This window comes from Mya arenaria, chromosome 3 (genome assembly GCF_026914265.1).
Source record: "Mya arenaria isolate MELC-2E11 chromosome 3, ASM2691426v1".
Classification (NCBI taxonomy): Eukaryota; Metazoa; Mollusca; class Bivalvia; order Myida; family Myidae; genus Mya; species Mya arenaria.
Genome location: NC_069124.1, coordinates 57,811,461 through 57,827,034, shown reverse-complemented (window position 1 = coordinate 57,827,034; position 15,574 = coordinate 57,811,461). Strand labels below are relative to the sequence as shown.

At 37.6% G+C, this 15,574-nt stretch overlaps 2 protein-coding genes across 3 annotated transcripts in view; both read right to left on the bottom strand.

Moving 5' to 3' along the window:
- The window catches only part of LOC128226482 (protein YIPF5-like), an 81,208-nt gene that overhangs the window by 58,590 nt on the left and 7,044 nt on the right, over positions 1–15,574 (bottom strand). The gene's annotated exons all lie outside the window — the stretch shown is intronic.
- Positions 3,173–14,552, bottom strand: LOC128226481 (uncharacterized). 2 transcript variants are annotated; one of them, XM_052936369.1, is made up of 4 exons: positions 13,797–14,552; positions 12,467–13,045; positions 7,064–7,514; positions 3,173–5,508 (listed from the first exon to the last, which is right to left on the bottom strand). In XM_052936369.1, the coding sequence occupies exons 2-4, from the start codon at positions 12,980–12,982 to the stop codon at positions 5,333–5,335; spliced, it is 1,143 nt and encodes a 380-aa protein (XP_052792329.1). In that variant the 5' UTR covers positions 12,983–13,045; positions 13,797–14,552; the 3' UTR covers positions 3,173–5,332. The 2 variants fall into 2 exon arrangements, with proteins under 2 accessions (XP_052792329.1, XP_052792330.1); XM_052936370.1 differs by lacking the exon at positions 13,797–14,552 and adding an exon at positions 13,467–13,562.

The following is a 15,574-nucleotide window of genomic DNA, read 5'->3' as shown; positions in this document are numbered from 1 at the left end:
AAGATACAACAACATTGATACAGTTATATCTGTATATCTGATACAACAATGTCTCAAACACTGAAGCAGTAATGTCTGTAACACTGATACAGTAGTGTCTGTGACATTGATACAGTAATGTCTGTAACATTGATACAGTAATGTCTGTGACATTGATACAGTAATGTCTGTATACAATAATGTCTGTTACACTGATACAGTAGTGTCTGTGACACTGAAGCAGTAATGTCTGTAACACTGATACAGTAGTGTCTGTGACGTTGATACAATAATGTCTGTAACACTGATACAGTAGTGTCTGTGACATTGATACAGTAATGTCTGTAACATTGATACAGTAATGTCTGTGACATTGATACAGTAATGTCTGTATACAATAATGTCTGTTACACTGATGCAGTAGTGTCTGTGACATTGATACAGTAATGTCTGTAACACTGATACAGTAGTGTCTGTGACATTGATACAGTAAAGTCTGTGACATTGATACAGTAAAGTCTGTAACATTGATACAGTAATGTCTGTAACTCTGATACAATAATGTCTATGACATTGATACAGTAAAGTCTGTAACATTGATACAGTAATGTCTGTAACATTGATACAGTTATGTCTGTAACATTGATACAGTAATGTCTTTAACATTGATACAATAATGTCTCTAACACTGATACAGTAGTGTCTGTAGCATTGATACAGTAATGTCTGTAACACCGATACAGTAATGTCTGTAACATTGATACAGTAACGTCTGTTACACGGATACAGTAACGTCTGTTACATGGATACAGTAATGTCTGTAGCATTGATACAGTAATGTCTGTAACACCGATACAGTAATGTCTGTAACATTGATACAGTAACGTATGTTACACGGATACAGTAAGGTCTGTTACACGGATACAGTAACGTCTGTTACACGGATACAGTAATGTCTGTAGCATTGCTACAGTAATGTCTTTAATACCGATACACTGATAAGTAATTTAAAGTTTATAGCGTTATAAATATGGCTGCCTTGAGTTCAGCCACTTACGAATTTAGGGGGAGGGGGATGGAGGGGGGCGCCCTAAATCGTCCAAGTTTCCTTCACGCCACCACTTACGTCAATTTCTGGACCCACCCCTGCCAAACACAAACCACCTCTAGTAAACCAGAAGTTCCGAGGTCGAGTTTTGCTGTTATTCTTTTTCTATGTTCTGTTTAGCTATTTTTAAATTGATTTTATTTCTATTTTTTTTGGAATCGTTTATCAAAACTTTCTAAAATGTTTATTTGACTTTTTCAATATCGCAAGTTCAGGGCATTTAAACAACGAGAGTTAATTTGCAGTTTTTTTAATTTTATTTTTACTTTTTTACTTTTAAGTAAATGATTTTAAAACAATAAATAAATCATTTTTATCAAAAGACTGAAGTACATATAAATACAAAGGCTATAAACAATTGTTTTACCTTTTGGCATATTATCATAAAGTAAGTACTAAACGCATACACAGAGGCAACACTTATTGTACACAATAAACAAAGCTAAAAAATAAAAATACTTTTGGAGTCTGCAAGATCTCTAGCTAGTCTAGACTCTGTGACGTCGTATACAGATATAGGACCCATGTTATTAACGTATTAGCTCTGTGACCCCGTATACAGATATAGGACCCATCTTATAAACGAGTAAGATCCGTGACGCCGTGTACAGATATAGGACACATTTAATCAACGTGTAAGCTCTGAGACGCCGTATACAGATAAAGGACCCATCTTATCAACGTGTAAGCTCTACGCCTCATAGAGATAATTAAAACTCGTTGATATAAGATGAGCCAGTGTTGCTGGCAATGGCTATTAGAACTCGTTAATATAAGATGAGCCAGTGTTGCTGGCAATGGCTATTAGAACTCGTTAATATAAGATGAGCCAGTGTTGCTGGCAATGGCTATTAGAACTCGTTAATATAAGATGAGCCAGTGTTGCTGGCAATGGCAATTACAGCTCGTTCATATAAGATGAGCCAATATTGCTGGCAATGGCAATTACAGCTCGTTCATATAAGATGAGCCAATATTGCTGGCAATGGCCATTAGAGCTCGTTCATATAAGATGAGCCAATATTGCTGGCAATGGCCATTAGAGCTCGTTCATATAAGATGAGCCAGTGTTGCTGGCAATGGCCATTATAGCTCGTTCATATAAGATGAGCCAATATTGCTGGCAATGGCCATTAGAGCTCGTTCATATAAGATGAGCCAGTGTTGCTGGCAATGGCCATTAGAGCTCGTTCATATAAGATGAGCCAGTGTTGCTGGCAATGGCAATTACAGCTCGTTCATATAAGATGAGCCAGTGTTGCTGGCAATGGCCATTAGAGCTCGTTCATATAAGATGAGCCAGTGTTGCTGGCAATGGCGATTACAGCTCGTTCATATAAGATGAGCCAGTGTTGCTGGCAATGGCGATTACAGCTCGTTCATATAAGATGAGCCAGTGTTGCTGGCAATGGCCATTAGAGCTCGTTCATATAAGATGAGCCAGTGTTGCTGGCAATGGCCATTAGAGCTCGTTCATATAAGATGAGCCAGTATTGCTGGCAATGGCAATTAGAGCTCGTTCATATAAGATGAGCCAGTGTTGCTGGCAATGGCCATTAGAGCTCGTTCATATAAGATGAGCCAGTGTTGCTGGCAATGGCCATTAGAGCTCGTTCATATAAGATGAGCCAGTGTTGCTGGCAATGGCAATTACAGCTCGTTCATATAAGATGAGCCAGTGTTGCTGGCAATGGCCATTAGAGCTCGTTCATATAAGATGAGCCAGTGTTGCTGGCAATGGCGATTACAGCTCGTTCATATAAGATGAGCCAGTGTTGCTGGCAATGGCAATTAGAGCTCGTTCATATAAGATGAGCCAGTATTGCTGGCAATGGCAATTAGAGCTCGTTCATATAAGATGAGCCAGTATTGCTGGCAATGGCAATTAGAGCTCGTTCATATAAGATGAGCCAGTGTTGCTGGCAATGGCCATTAGAGTTCGTTCATATAAGATGAGCCAGTGTTGCTGGCAATGGCCATTAAACGTTTTAGTTCATAAATGACATTCTAGTTGATTTACACAAACGAGAATTTAAATACATAGTGTGAGTTTTTTTATCTCAAAATGTACGAAAACAAACTAAGTACAGTACAATAATTTCTTTGAAGACATTAAAACACAGATGATAATTGACATTATTTTCTCTACTTTACAAAGTAAAACATCATATGGTTATGAATACCTGAATGGTTCAATTTGGTGCAACACATACATTGAATAATGTTGAAAAATGTACAATTAAATATGGAACCATGGAACCCTGGCATGGCACAATATCATCAATATTATAGAAGAGTATTGACAGATGTATTGGCAGTATACACTAAATAGTCTTTGTAAATAAAATATCACAATCTTCATGGCGATCCATATATAGCTACTCCTACACACCCCTCCCCACTCCCGACTTATGCGCTCCAAGGTTACTTATATTGCAACAATACTTTGCTCATTCGCTGCTCTATAGGGAATACACTTATTAATTATGTTATCTCTATTTTCACATAGAGTAATTATACAAACATGATATTTCGATAGAAGCAAAGCCATAATTAAACTTATATGCGCTCCGAGGTTACTTACATTGCAACAATATTTGCTCATTCGCTGATCTATAAGGAATACACATATTAATTATTTAATCTCTATTTTCACATAGCGTATTTATACAAACATGATACTTCGATAGAAGCTAAGTCATAATTCAACTTACTGCTGAAACCAATGGTATCAATTGCACTAAACATCTCGAGGGGTGTAAGCGAAAAGGTTTTATATTCTTCTTTATTTAATGTCACTTAGAACTTTTTCGCATTCACCCCTCGATATACAACTTGGGCTACCATAGACGTGATGACTACCCCACCACGCCGCCTTTACACAGAAATTACTTATACAAGCATGTGAATAAAGTATTGCAATACAAATCATAATACATGTTTTAAGATTATATAAAAGAAAGTAATTCTTATGTGTCACAATATCAATAAAAAATCTTCGATATAGCAAAAGTGTTGAACTAAATGTTCAAAGGCACATACATCAGAAATGGTTGGCCGGTCTCAGTTTAAACGAGCTATACAAAGGATTAAGGAAAACATTTTTTGAAACGCCATTTTCCATCAAAAACAAGATTGGATGTATATGGACAGTTTACAATGGGTAGTCATTTCTATTTCGTAGTTAATATTAATGACTGTGCTCTTTGGAATCTGAATATGTCATGCATTAATACACTTCACTAGCAATCCATTTAAACTTATATATACATAATTCACATTAAAACAATACAATTGATACAATTGATTAATACTATTATTTCATAATTCACGAACTACTTCTACAGAGGAACCGGCATACAGTTGTTTTCGGTGAAAAATGGCCGAGGTGTCCCGAATATAAATCTTTCGGAGAAGATCGTTCCAAAACTCGAAAGAAGCAAATGTATAAAAGTTTTATTCACGGTCACACAACACTAAGTTAACCTGGTTGTAGGTCACACAAAATATGTCAGGCTTTATCAGCAATAAAGTTGGTAGTGTACAAGTTTCTGTTCGATCCGCAAACGCCGATGTATTCAAACGAGATAAAATCATATTCAAGGGCACTTCACTCAAAGATGAATGGCAGTAGGTCACAAATGTAGCCATTCGCTACTAGCCACACCATGATAACGTTGACACATTTAGTCTCAGGTCGACACCTCTTCACCCGCAAACTCGAAAAACCCGGAAGTGTGGAACTAATTCATGGGCACTTTCTTACAGAACAAATGTCTGTGGGTCACGATGTGTGACAAACATCAGAGTCATAACTTTAAAACTGTGGGAGTACATGAAGTTCCTTTAACTAACTTTTGCCAGCAAACCGACCGACCAACAAAGAAACCGAAATTATGGTGGCTCCTTTACCCCTCTGCCATTAAATTTCGTTTAAGGGCGAATAAAAATAAAGAAATTAAACTACTGAATGAAGGAAAATGCTGTAAAGGGCAGCTGCATTATGTGCACATGAAGTAAAGAAAACACAAGAAAACAAACGCAACAAATATGTAGCGCTGGGCTGAGTTGACGAGACGGTAAAATAGGCAAACGTGAACTTGATACATGTATATAAAGCCATAATAAGTTCAATTCAACATGAACTTATGAATAGAGACAAGGTAAAAGTTGCATATTTTCAGGCTTAAGAATTCAAGTGTTACTATCGAATATCACTGAGCATAGTCTACAGTATGCTAGACATCAGCTAATGACGTCACCATTATTATTCACGTAGATGGGCTCATCAGGCAGCTGATCGTATTGCGGATTCCATGATCGAAGAAGTCCATTTTCCGGTTTACCATTCGAATCCTCCTCCATTTTACCTTTGTTATGAAGACCAACTTCAAACCAGTTAACGGTCAATCCTTGATGATCTGTAATGTAACAAAACCTTTATCAGTATACATTTAAACACCGTTAATCCGAAGTCACAATTCGGAATAACGATATTTCGGTTTAACAATTTTTAGAAAATGACAGCGTTCGCGAATTATTGGTGCCGTTAGATATTAAGTCGTGAGGATTGCAATGCCGGCTACACACTACAAACATGTTGCATTTTGTTTGAGTGATCGATCAGTATACATGTTTGTTTGATAATTGTTTAATAAATGACAAATTATTTTTATAACTCCCTTTAAATTACATGTAAATCAGTCTATAAACGTACAGAGAGAACATACTGATGACCGTTTTCAACGCTTTTATTTCTTAAATGATCTAAGATGAAATTTGAAAACAAGTTGCGGTAAATAAGTTTAAACATGTCAATCAATCGTGTTATCGGTCAGCGGCTAATGAATATAGTATTTACATTACTCTTATAATCATAAATTCGCTTAATCTTCAATTTCTCTTGAAGGATATACTATATCGAATTGCTTTCATGGCGTATTAATATTCAAAGTCAATAGCTTTAATTTCTTAGATTGAGCCCCAATATTATATCAAGATTTTTTTTTAAAAGTGCATAATCCCATTTGATCAATAGCTTTGATCAACATAATAAGAAAAACTTTCTACAGCAAATAATTTTAATTAAATACAACTCATTGGTTTTGAGCAATTACTAAAGTAAATGTTTTGCTTGATTATTTTTCTTTGAACTATTGAAAATAGATTTCTATCAACACATTTTATGAGGAAAATGCACTTAAAAAGTATTGCAAACGTAGAAAAAATGAATCATTATGATCCATGTGGTGAACTAGTTGAGGTAGACTCAAGTATGTTTCGTGATATTGGAGCTTGTTCTTCAGTTGTTGGAGAAACCGGCGTACCCGGAGGAATCCAACTTGTCTGGTTTGGTCATTCTCGTACACCAGAGCGGTGATGCTATGTGTAACACATTGTTAGACTTATCATTATCGAACCTCTGATGAATGAGAATGGGTTTGGTGATCACAAATCAATTTCATATGCACCCAGACCGAGATTCAAAAGTTAGTTCGCTAACCGGACAACCCTTTCATCATTTAAAGGTTGTCCGGTTAGCGCAGCGGTTTGCGCACTCACTTTTAAACAATGATACTGTCTCTATTGGTAAAATACAAAAGACAACCAATTTGAAGGTTCAAAACCTATCGACCAGTCAATTGTAACCACGTCCACCAGGTCCGGGGGTATTCCGGAGATAGACGGGGAAATGACCGTGTTTTACCTTCCAGGTGGCCGCGCAGTGCCAGGTGAATGCGTTGGTTTTGTCTTTGCGCCCAAAATAGCGGGGAATGGGCCTTACCTATGGTCCCTGGGTTGCGGGGGCATTTGGCGGGGATTTAACCAGCAGTTCGCCCCGCAGGCCAGCGGGGATTTTACCAGGGCTTGGCTGGACCGAAATTCAAAGTCTCCTCTATTCCCCGGACCGGGGGGCGTGGTTACAATACAATTGACTGGTGCATTACTGAAAATTGTTAAAACATAATTCCGTACCTTTAAAATTTGGATAGAGCGTGTATTCCCCTTGCATCCGCGTATAGTACAAGTATCCCATCTCCCACATGCTTTCCTCGTGGCCCAAGCGTCTGAGATCTTCGTACCACGTTACTGCCACGTGGTCTTTAATCAAAGGAGGTCGCTGCCCATTACTGGTGATATGGTTTAACCATGATTTAAACATAAACCAGCTGTCTCGTTTAGGAGAAAATCCCGTAGTTCCTAACGTTGGATATAAAAATACTTTGTTCTCCGTGGCAACGTTCAAGCAACAGTGTCCGTCGCTGTGGCGTAAACTTGTCCCTTGAAGGGAAAACCCACTGACGTCACGACGGCTGTCGTATTTATTATGCACCAGTTTGAGATATTTATAGAAAAATGGGGACACCGTCAAATCGTCCTCCAATATCACAGCCATTTCCCGGCTCTGTGCGCTTGGTTCCCATGTCTGAAAACATATCAAAATACATGTAACATGATGAAAGCTTTCAATTTCATAGTAAATAATCGTTAACTTTTTATTGAAACAAGAACCAACTGTCTGACATCAGGGGCGTTCGTTTTTTGTTTTACCCCTCCCATATATTTTCTTTTTGTTGTCATGCAATAAAACAATAATTCAATTCATTTCTATTGTTTTGGAACAGGATTTTATACTTTAACTCAATAATGCTGACACGTTTAAAAACTGTTATGACGTTTAACAATACGATGGTGAAAACAATATAGGTTATCGCATAATCATCATCGTGCTGTCGTGTTGTCGCGTTTTCATTATCGTACTGCCGCATTTTCATCATGGTGCTGTCGCGTTTTCATCATCGTACTGTCGTGCTGTCGCGTTTTCGTTATCGTACTGTCGCGTTTTCATTATCGTATTGTCGTGTTGTCGCGTTTTCGTTATCGTGTTGTCGCGTTTTCGTTATCGTACTGTCGCGTTTTCATCATCATTCTGTCGCGTTTTCATCATCGTACTGTCGTGTTGTCGCGTTTTCGTTATCGTCCTGTAGCGTTTTCATCATCGTATTATCGTGTTGTCGCGTTTTCGTTATCGTGTTGTCGCGTTTTCGTTATCGTACTGTCGCGTTTACATCATGGTACTTTCGCGTTTTCATCATCGTTCTGTCGCGTTTTCATCATCGTACTGTCGTGCGGTCGCGTTTTCGTTATCGTACTGTCGCGTTTTCATCATCGTACTGTCGTGCTGTCGCGTTTTCGTTATCGTACTGTCGCGTTTTCATCATCGTACGGTCGTGCTGTCGCATTTTCGTTATCGTACTGTCGCGTTTTCATCATCGTACTGTCGCGTTTTCATCATCGTATTGTCGTGTTGTCGCGTTTTCATCATCGTACTGTCGTGCTGTCGCGTTTTCGTTATCGTACTGTCGCGTTTTCATCATCGTACTGTCGTGCTGTCGCGTTTTCGTTATCGTACTGTCACGTTTTCATCATCGTATTGTCGTGTTGTCGCGTTTTCATCATCGTATTGTCGTGTTGTCGCATTTTCATCATCGTATTGTCGTGTTTTCGTTATCGTTTTGTTGCGTTTTCGTTATCATATTGTCGCGTTTACATCATGGTACTGTCGCGTTTTCATCATCGTATTGTCCTGTTGTCGCATTTTCGTTATCATACTATCACGTTTTCATCATCGTACTGTCGCGTATTCGTTATCGTAGTTTCGTGATTTAACATTTTCATCATCGTACTATCGAGTATCGCGTTTCAGATGAACAGCTTCATAGGCGATGGCCCTAACGGCATTCCGTAAAAAAGAGGTTGAGGCGGATTCGTTGAAAGAAATTGTCGAGGAGCAGAACGGTTGAACCGTACGCTTGCACAGATGTTAGGCGGACGATGCAAGTGCGAGGCTGCGAGATAAGTTCTGAGCCTGCCATCGGCTTTTAGATGGTTCAGCCTAAACGCAATTGTATTTTTTATGTATTTTAATCCTAATGATGAAACGCAGGATTAAGAAGATTTTAGAAGATTGTATTTTTCAGATTCAACATGATGCATTCCGGTGTATGCCACATGCCGGCATCCTCGGCACCCCAGCTTATTCATAACCTATATGATATCATATAGGTTATAAACAATATCATATAGGTTACGAATACGCTGGCGTGCCGAGGATGCATGCCGGCTGATGTATAGTATTTGTATATAAGCGATTGAATAATAAAATTTTAATGTATTTAACCTTCAGGCCCTTTTAAATCCACTCCAAGACCGCGAGTACATATATAATTAAAGCAACTAGAGCTCTTAATATGCTTTCTCCAAATGTCAATATGCTTTCTCCAAATGTTACAATCCTCACAAGGGACTAGGAAAACGTGGAAATATGATACAAAAAATCGAAACCAATGAATATTCATTTTGCAAGGCTTATCTATAATAAAACAACATTGTTATATTCGCATTAAGCTTTCATTTCCCACAAATACGAGAACGTTATTTAAGTATGCGTGATTAATTGGAAATCAGAATCGATAGCACATAGAAAGGCCTGGAGCATACCATGATATATAAGACTCATGATTATAAGTATCTTCCATGGCAGAGAGATAGGTTCATCCCGACCCGAGCGTAAGGTGTTTTGCGGAAACGAGGTTTATCCTGCGCGAGGGTCGGGATGAACCTATCTTACACGTCCGGCTATAGTAGATGCTTTTTCTTCCACCTCAGTTAAACAAAATTAAGTAAAAATGGTTTTTTTTGCTGGAACTCTTTTGTGCGTAGTTAAAATAATGCGTATAGATATTTGATAACTCGTGGTTGCCATGGATATGCGCGCATTGATTCAGATTATGTAAATAATCAAAGCGGTCTTTAAATAGTACTGATGAGAGTGGAGCATTATTTCATGAAAGGTGCGTGAAACATTTTTATGTTGACATTTGAAGCGAGAAATAGTTAATTAGCATTCTAAATATTGCCACAAGACAAGGTTTCTATGATGCTACAGACGACTGTCTTCAACAAAGGAGGTAACTTCAATGTGGTGACCATTAAAAAGGAGTTCCATACGGGCATTTTATCTTCGCCCGTGGACAAGATAAAAATTTCTAGCATGATTAAACTATTGGATCTACTTATCTGAGGTGGGAGAAATATAAATCCTTGAAGTTTGTATGTCTAAAATTGATCTTTTCGTCGATATCTCTTCCTTTCAGAGGACTACTACGTATAATAAGTATTTACTGCAAACTTTGATCAATCGACCAAATTTATATATAACACGTGAACTATAACCGACTTGAAACTTAGGGAAGTAGATTACGTATGACGTCACGATCAGCGAAACGTGGTGCACGAATTACCGCGCACGAAATTTAAACCCATTTAATGCGAGGTCACCAGGCCTAAAAAGCTTTTCGCGACTCCACTCTAATTGGAACAGGTGCTGGGTGTTTTCTCTGTCTGGGGTTCAAACCCCCAATGCGACCACGTTTTTACTTTCGCCGCTTGTCTTCTGCATGACTTTTGCTTTTGGGAATCAGGATCGATATCATATTGAACATACAATGTTGTCGACTTATTGTTGTTCTTTTTTATAATTTGATAAAGATGAAAACACATACGCTCATGTTGAAATTAGATCAGGACTGAAAATAATGTACGTCTACCTTTACATATGAGTTTCAAGACGGTTAATATTCGATTTTATAAGAATTAAGACACGCCTGATAAGCGCCAGCTCCACCACTTATCGGTTGTCACGCAAGGAAGATGTGGGGAAAAAATGAGAAAACTCTCGTGGTGCAGTTTTGCCTTGTGTTTACTTCTACACACACATGAAAGTGATTCATATTTTACTTGATTATTTTATTGAAAGGTCAGATATCCAAAATCGATGAATATGGTACCCAGTAAGAAGGCACAGCTGCACAACGGAAGTGTCGACAGCTCATTTTCTTTCAACCACCGATAAGTGTGGCGGTGGCGTTTACAATGCCCCACACCACAGGGACCCTAGGTAAGGCCCATTACTCGCTGTATTTGGCGCATACAAAACCACCGCATTCACCCGGCACTGCGGGGCCATATAGAAGATAAATACACATCCCATTTTTCCCGCTATCCCAGATAAGGGGCCGTGGTTACAATTGACTGGTGCATTAATTAGTGACATCTGCGACAAACATACAGGACACTAGATGGGTAACAATATGTTGATTGTGAGTCTAAAGCTATTGATTCAAATTTATTTATGTTGATTAACTTCAAGAACAAATGCGTTAAACAAATTTAATACTACAACCGTTCACTGAGAACAACCTTTTCATTTCAGTTACTGTTAAATATATAATATTGCCATTTTTGTTTACACTCCCCAACCACCGCACCCACTTCCCCTTATGAAACCCTTAATGCCATGTACAATAGTCCAAAGATAGACTTAACTTCTTTCGAAAATGACCCAGAACTGTATTATTTAAATTACATTAACTAAGATTCAGGCCGCGTATAAATGGCATTAAGAGACATATAATTTAATGACGAAAATGGCAAGATGTGCCATGGGATTTAGCTGGAGTACTCGATAGCAAACCGACACGCTAAGCCGCCGAGTGTAAGGGCAATTTATGATACGTTTGTTTCTAGATGTATATAGCCATTTATGACGGGCGAGACATCGGAAATGTTTTAAGATCGCCATGGTTCGCAATCCCATTCTCAACGACTTTACAATAGCATCACTTAGTAAAAGTAAGTGTTTCCTTAATGATTTAATCGTTTCGAAGACCATTTATAAATGTAAACTTCCTTAGTGTTAAGCAACATGTGCCTCGCAACTAGCTTGTGCGCATGCGCAAGCTTCTAAATAACTCACTTAATAAAGCAATTAAATGCCGTTATGGAAATTTGGCGGTTGTTGAATCTGCTTAACAGAGTTTTTGTTGTTAAAGCTCTTCTTAAGGATTAAATGTGAATCTATATGGGGCATGCTTTTAACTTTTGTTTACTACGATTACTCGCATAATTTTATATCCCTTTCAGGCATATAAAACAAATACAAGCTTATATCAGTGTAGGACCGCAATATATCTCACCTCGTGGGCACAAAAAGTAAATTATCTCGAAGATATAATTGCGAGCTTACACTTAAACAAACAATTGTCTTCGATTTTTTCAGCATTCTAAATTTCTTTCACATTTGAGCTAACGCCCCTAAATGCATATTCAAATCATTTAACAGTGATCAATACTTTAAAATAGCTCATCCCATTATTCAACCTGATACATAACGTGTATTTTCACAGATGAGAAGAAATGCAACCTCAATTTCCACACAACGACACTGAATATTTCATGCACTTGCAATCTGATTTGGATTGGTAGCTGGATCTATACTAGTTCGGGCATGGTGGAGAGAGTTTAATACATACTTACATTGAGCCATTGCCCCTGTATGCCCACATGTGTAGAATGAACGATAATGGAGCAGCGACCATAAGATACCCGAAAATTCCTCGCTGTTGTGAGGGTATCCTTTGATATCTGGCCATATATTGACCTGTCCAGCCAAATCTCAAACTTCACGTTGTCGTTATCATACTCGGCTTTATTTAGGGATTGCAAAAGCCTATCTAGAGATTGTGGCCTGTTATAGGTTATCACAATGACCCTCAAATCCACAACATCCTTACGGATAGACTCTGGACTCTCCAGTGAGCAATTCCCGAGAGCCCAATTTCTCTCCCCGGTATCACCGCTTCTTATTTCCTTTGTGACGTCAAAATTAAAACGGGTTATCAAGTGCGAGTAGTTGACAGGAAAGTCCACCCAAGATCTCTCGTCAGCCGCCTCATATCCGGTGTCCATTGGCGCCAATATGAATATGTATATGGCCGACGAACACAAAAGGAATACTAGCAGCAACCGCTTCCGCTTCCGGCTCAAAATCATAATGTTTTTTAGCGTCTGGCGGTGAACTGGTGACCATTTCCTAATCACGATCACCTATATCACCTGCAATACATGAAATAAACAGGTAAAGTGATTTATGTATGTAAATGTAACAATATGACATTTTGCAACAACCTGAATTTTATACACAATAAATACATCCAGCTCATCGGGCGTGTAAGTCTCCAAAATAAAAACAATTTTAAAACCATAATTTCACGCACGATAAAACATAGTTTAAAAAGTTGTCGGTCACACTGAGTTAATCTAACAAAATTCAGCATCATTAAAAACACACATGGTAATTAATGGACAGTTGGAAGTTATTAAAATTGACACCTGAGCATGCTTTCTACATCTTTGCGTAATAACATTTTCATTATCAAGTCAAATATAATGATTATATAGAAATGAAAATGAAGATTGTTAAAACATTAATAATGCTCTATCAGTTGAAAAGATCAGTTTAAATGAAACTTATTACCAAATGTCCGTCATGTACTTCGTCCAATGTCAAATGATTTTTAATCTTGAGTCAACTCAACCGAGATAGTGGTGCACTAGTTTTGTCTTATTAAACAGGAAACAACAAACCAAAACAAACTAAGGACTGTGAAGTTCAAAGTGTCAGTTTATCATGTGAACTTGACATTTAAGCATGAATTAATAGCCAAACGTAAATTAACCAAAAAATGAACTAAAAACACCGTAATACAGTACGGTTTCCTGGCCAACGACGATGAAAAAGAAGTTGATCACAATTTGATTTACAATGCCTACGGTAACATAATAAATAAAACATAACATGTCCTACCTTCCTGATGACAGCAATCCCCAAATGTTATAGTGTAACATATCAATGTCGCATGACGGGGAAATGTATAAGAAATGTCAACCTCCTGGTATATGTATAACCATAACACGGATCTCACACCGATGACGCAAGCATAAGAGAAAGTAAGCAATCAAAGACACGTGTTATCAATCACAGTATTGAAAGTTACTCAGATTAATTAATGTAGAATGAGTTTAGCTTTTAACGATTGATTTGTAAGTATATTCCCAACTGTGCTGGTGATGATGTTCACATATCTAACGCACACGAAAACATATAACTCCAATACGCACAGCTGTGTTCAATACATATTGTATTGACCACTTTTTTCATGCAGCCATTAGTTCATTATATGTTCCAACTGTATACTGAAGTATCCAATACAATTTGTTCGTATATTCCAACTATAAACTTAAGTATCTCACTTGTTTGAACATATGATCTCTAACGAAGAAGTTTCCCTTATCGGTCCGTTCACTATATACTAAGTATCTCGCCTGTATCGAAAATAACACTGACCTATCAATGTATACAGAGACGGGATGCCCTAGGCTTTATAACCACTGGCGTGTTGATGCGGAGAGGTCGGAATCTTCTAATTAATGAGATAAGAATAATTACTCTCATTATAGTTAATTATACCAGTGTTCGTTTATATGACACTTCAAGTCTTTATTACCGCAGGAAGTGCAACCTCATGTGAGTCAGGACCGCTCAGTTTCCGGTGTTACAGTCAATTTTGTCCCTGATGAATATTAACCTTTGAGTCATTGTTTAACGCATGACAGGTTAGAAGATACAATATTAAATCTTAAATCTTACCAGAAACATTAGCCCAATGAACTATTTTCCGACATTAATAACAAACATACGCAGCATATCAAAACATAACAAAGAGCTGGTAGCCAGGAAATAAAATCACATAGTTTTAAATAGGTACAATTAAGAAAAAGCCGTTTCTTAATATATACATTAATAAAACCACGAAAAAGTAAAATGGGTTAGAGCACTGTATACAGTGATAACATCAACTAGTTTTCCTGGCTCTACCGGCAATCCACGCGCTCAACTTCTTCAAGAGTATTAATTAAAGATAAGCCTAGATACAATTTAAACAGCAAAATTGCAAGTAGCATTATGCACATGGGATTTACAGTATGTTACAGTGATGTGTTGTTGGTATAAAGGGAGGTACTCATTTATCATGTTATTTAAAGATGCACTCTTACTCCCAGATAAGATTTACCACAATATATATATTTTGTTTAATATTCCAAAAAGGATGAATACATGTCGAAAACAATTGTTCAGATTGGTTACAATCTTGTTATCAGTAATTAATATTTTCCATAAATGCATTATTCAGTAAGTAGTTAAAGGTTTATCAGTCAAAATTTATGTTTGTTATACATGTGCATGTATTGATTTTGAATAAGAGTGTCACTTTAATAACTACTGTCTAGATTTTGCTGATATTATCAGAAACAGTAGCTATAATTGGGTCAAGCCGATTCCTACCTGCAGGTACCCATCCAAATTCCTGCCCGGCCACTGTCCTGACAATATCAGCACCTACCACTGTGTAAGAATGTTTAGTGAAAATGCCAAATCGTAACACCTTAACAAAAACTTGCCAAAAACCACCACAAGTAGTTGTATGTGTTAGACAGATTTTAAAGATATATAAAATTGAAACAATCATAAATAGAATAGATTAATTGGTTTGATAACTTTTTTCATATTCAATATTCCCGCAG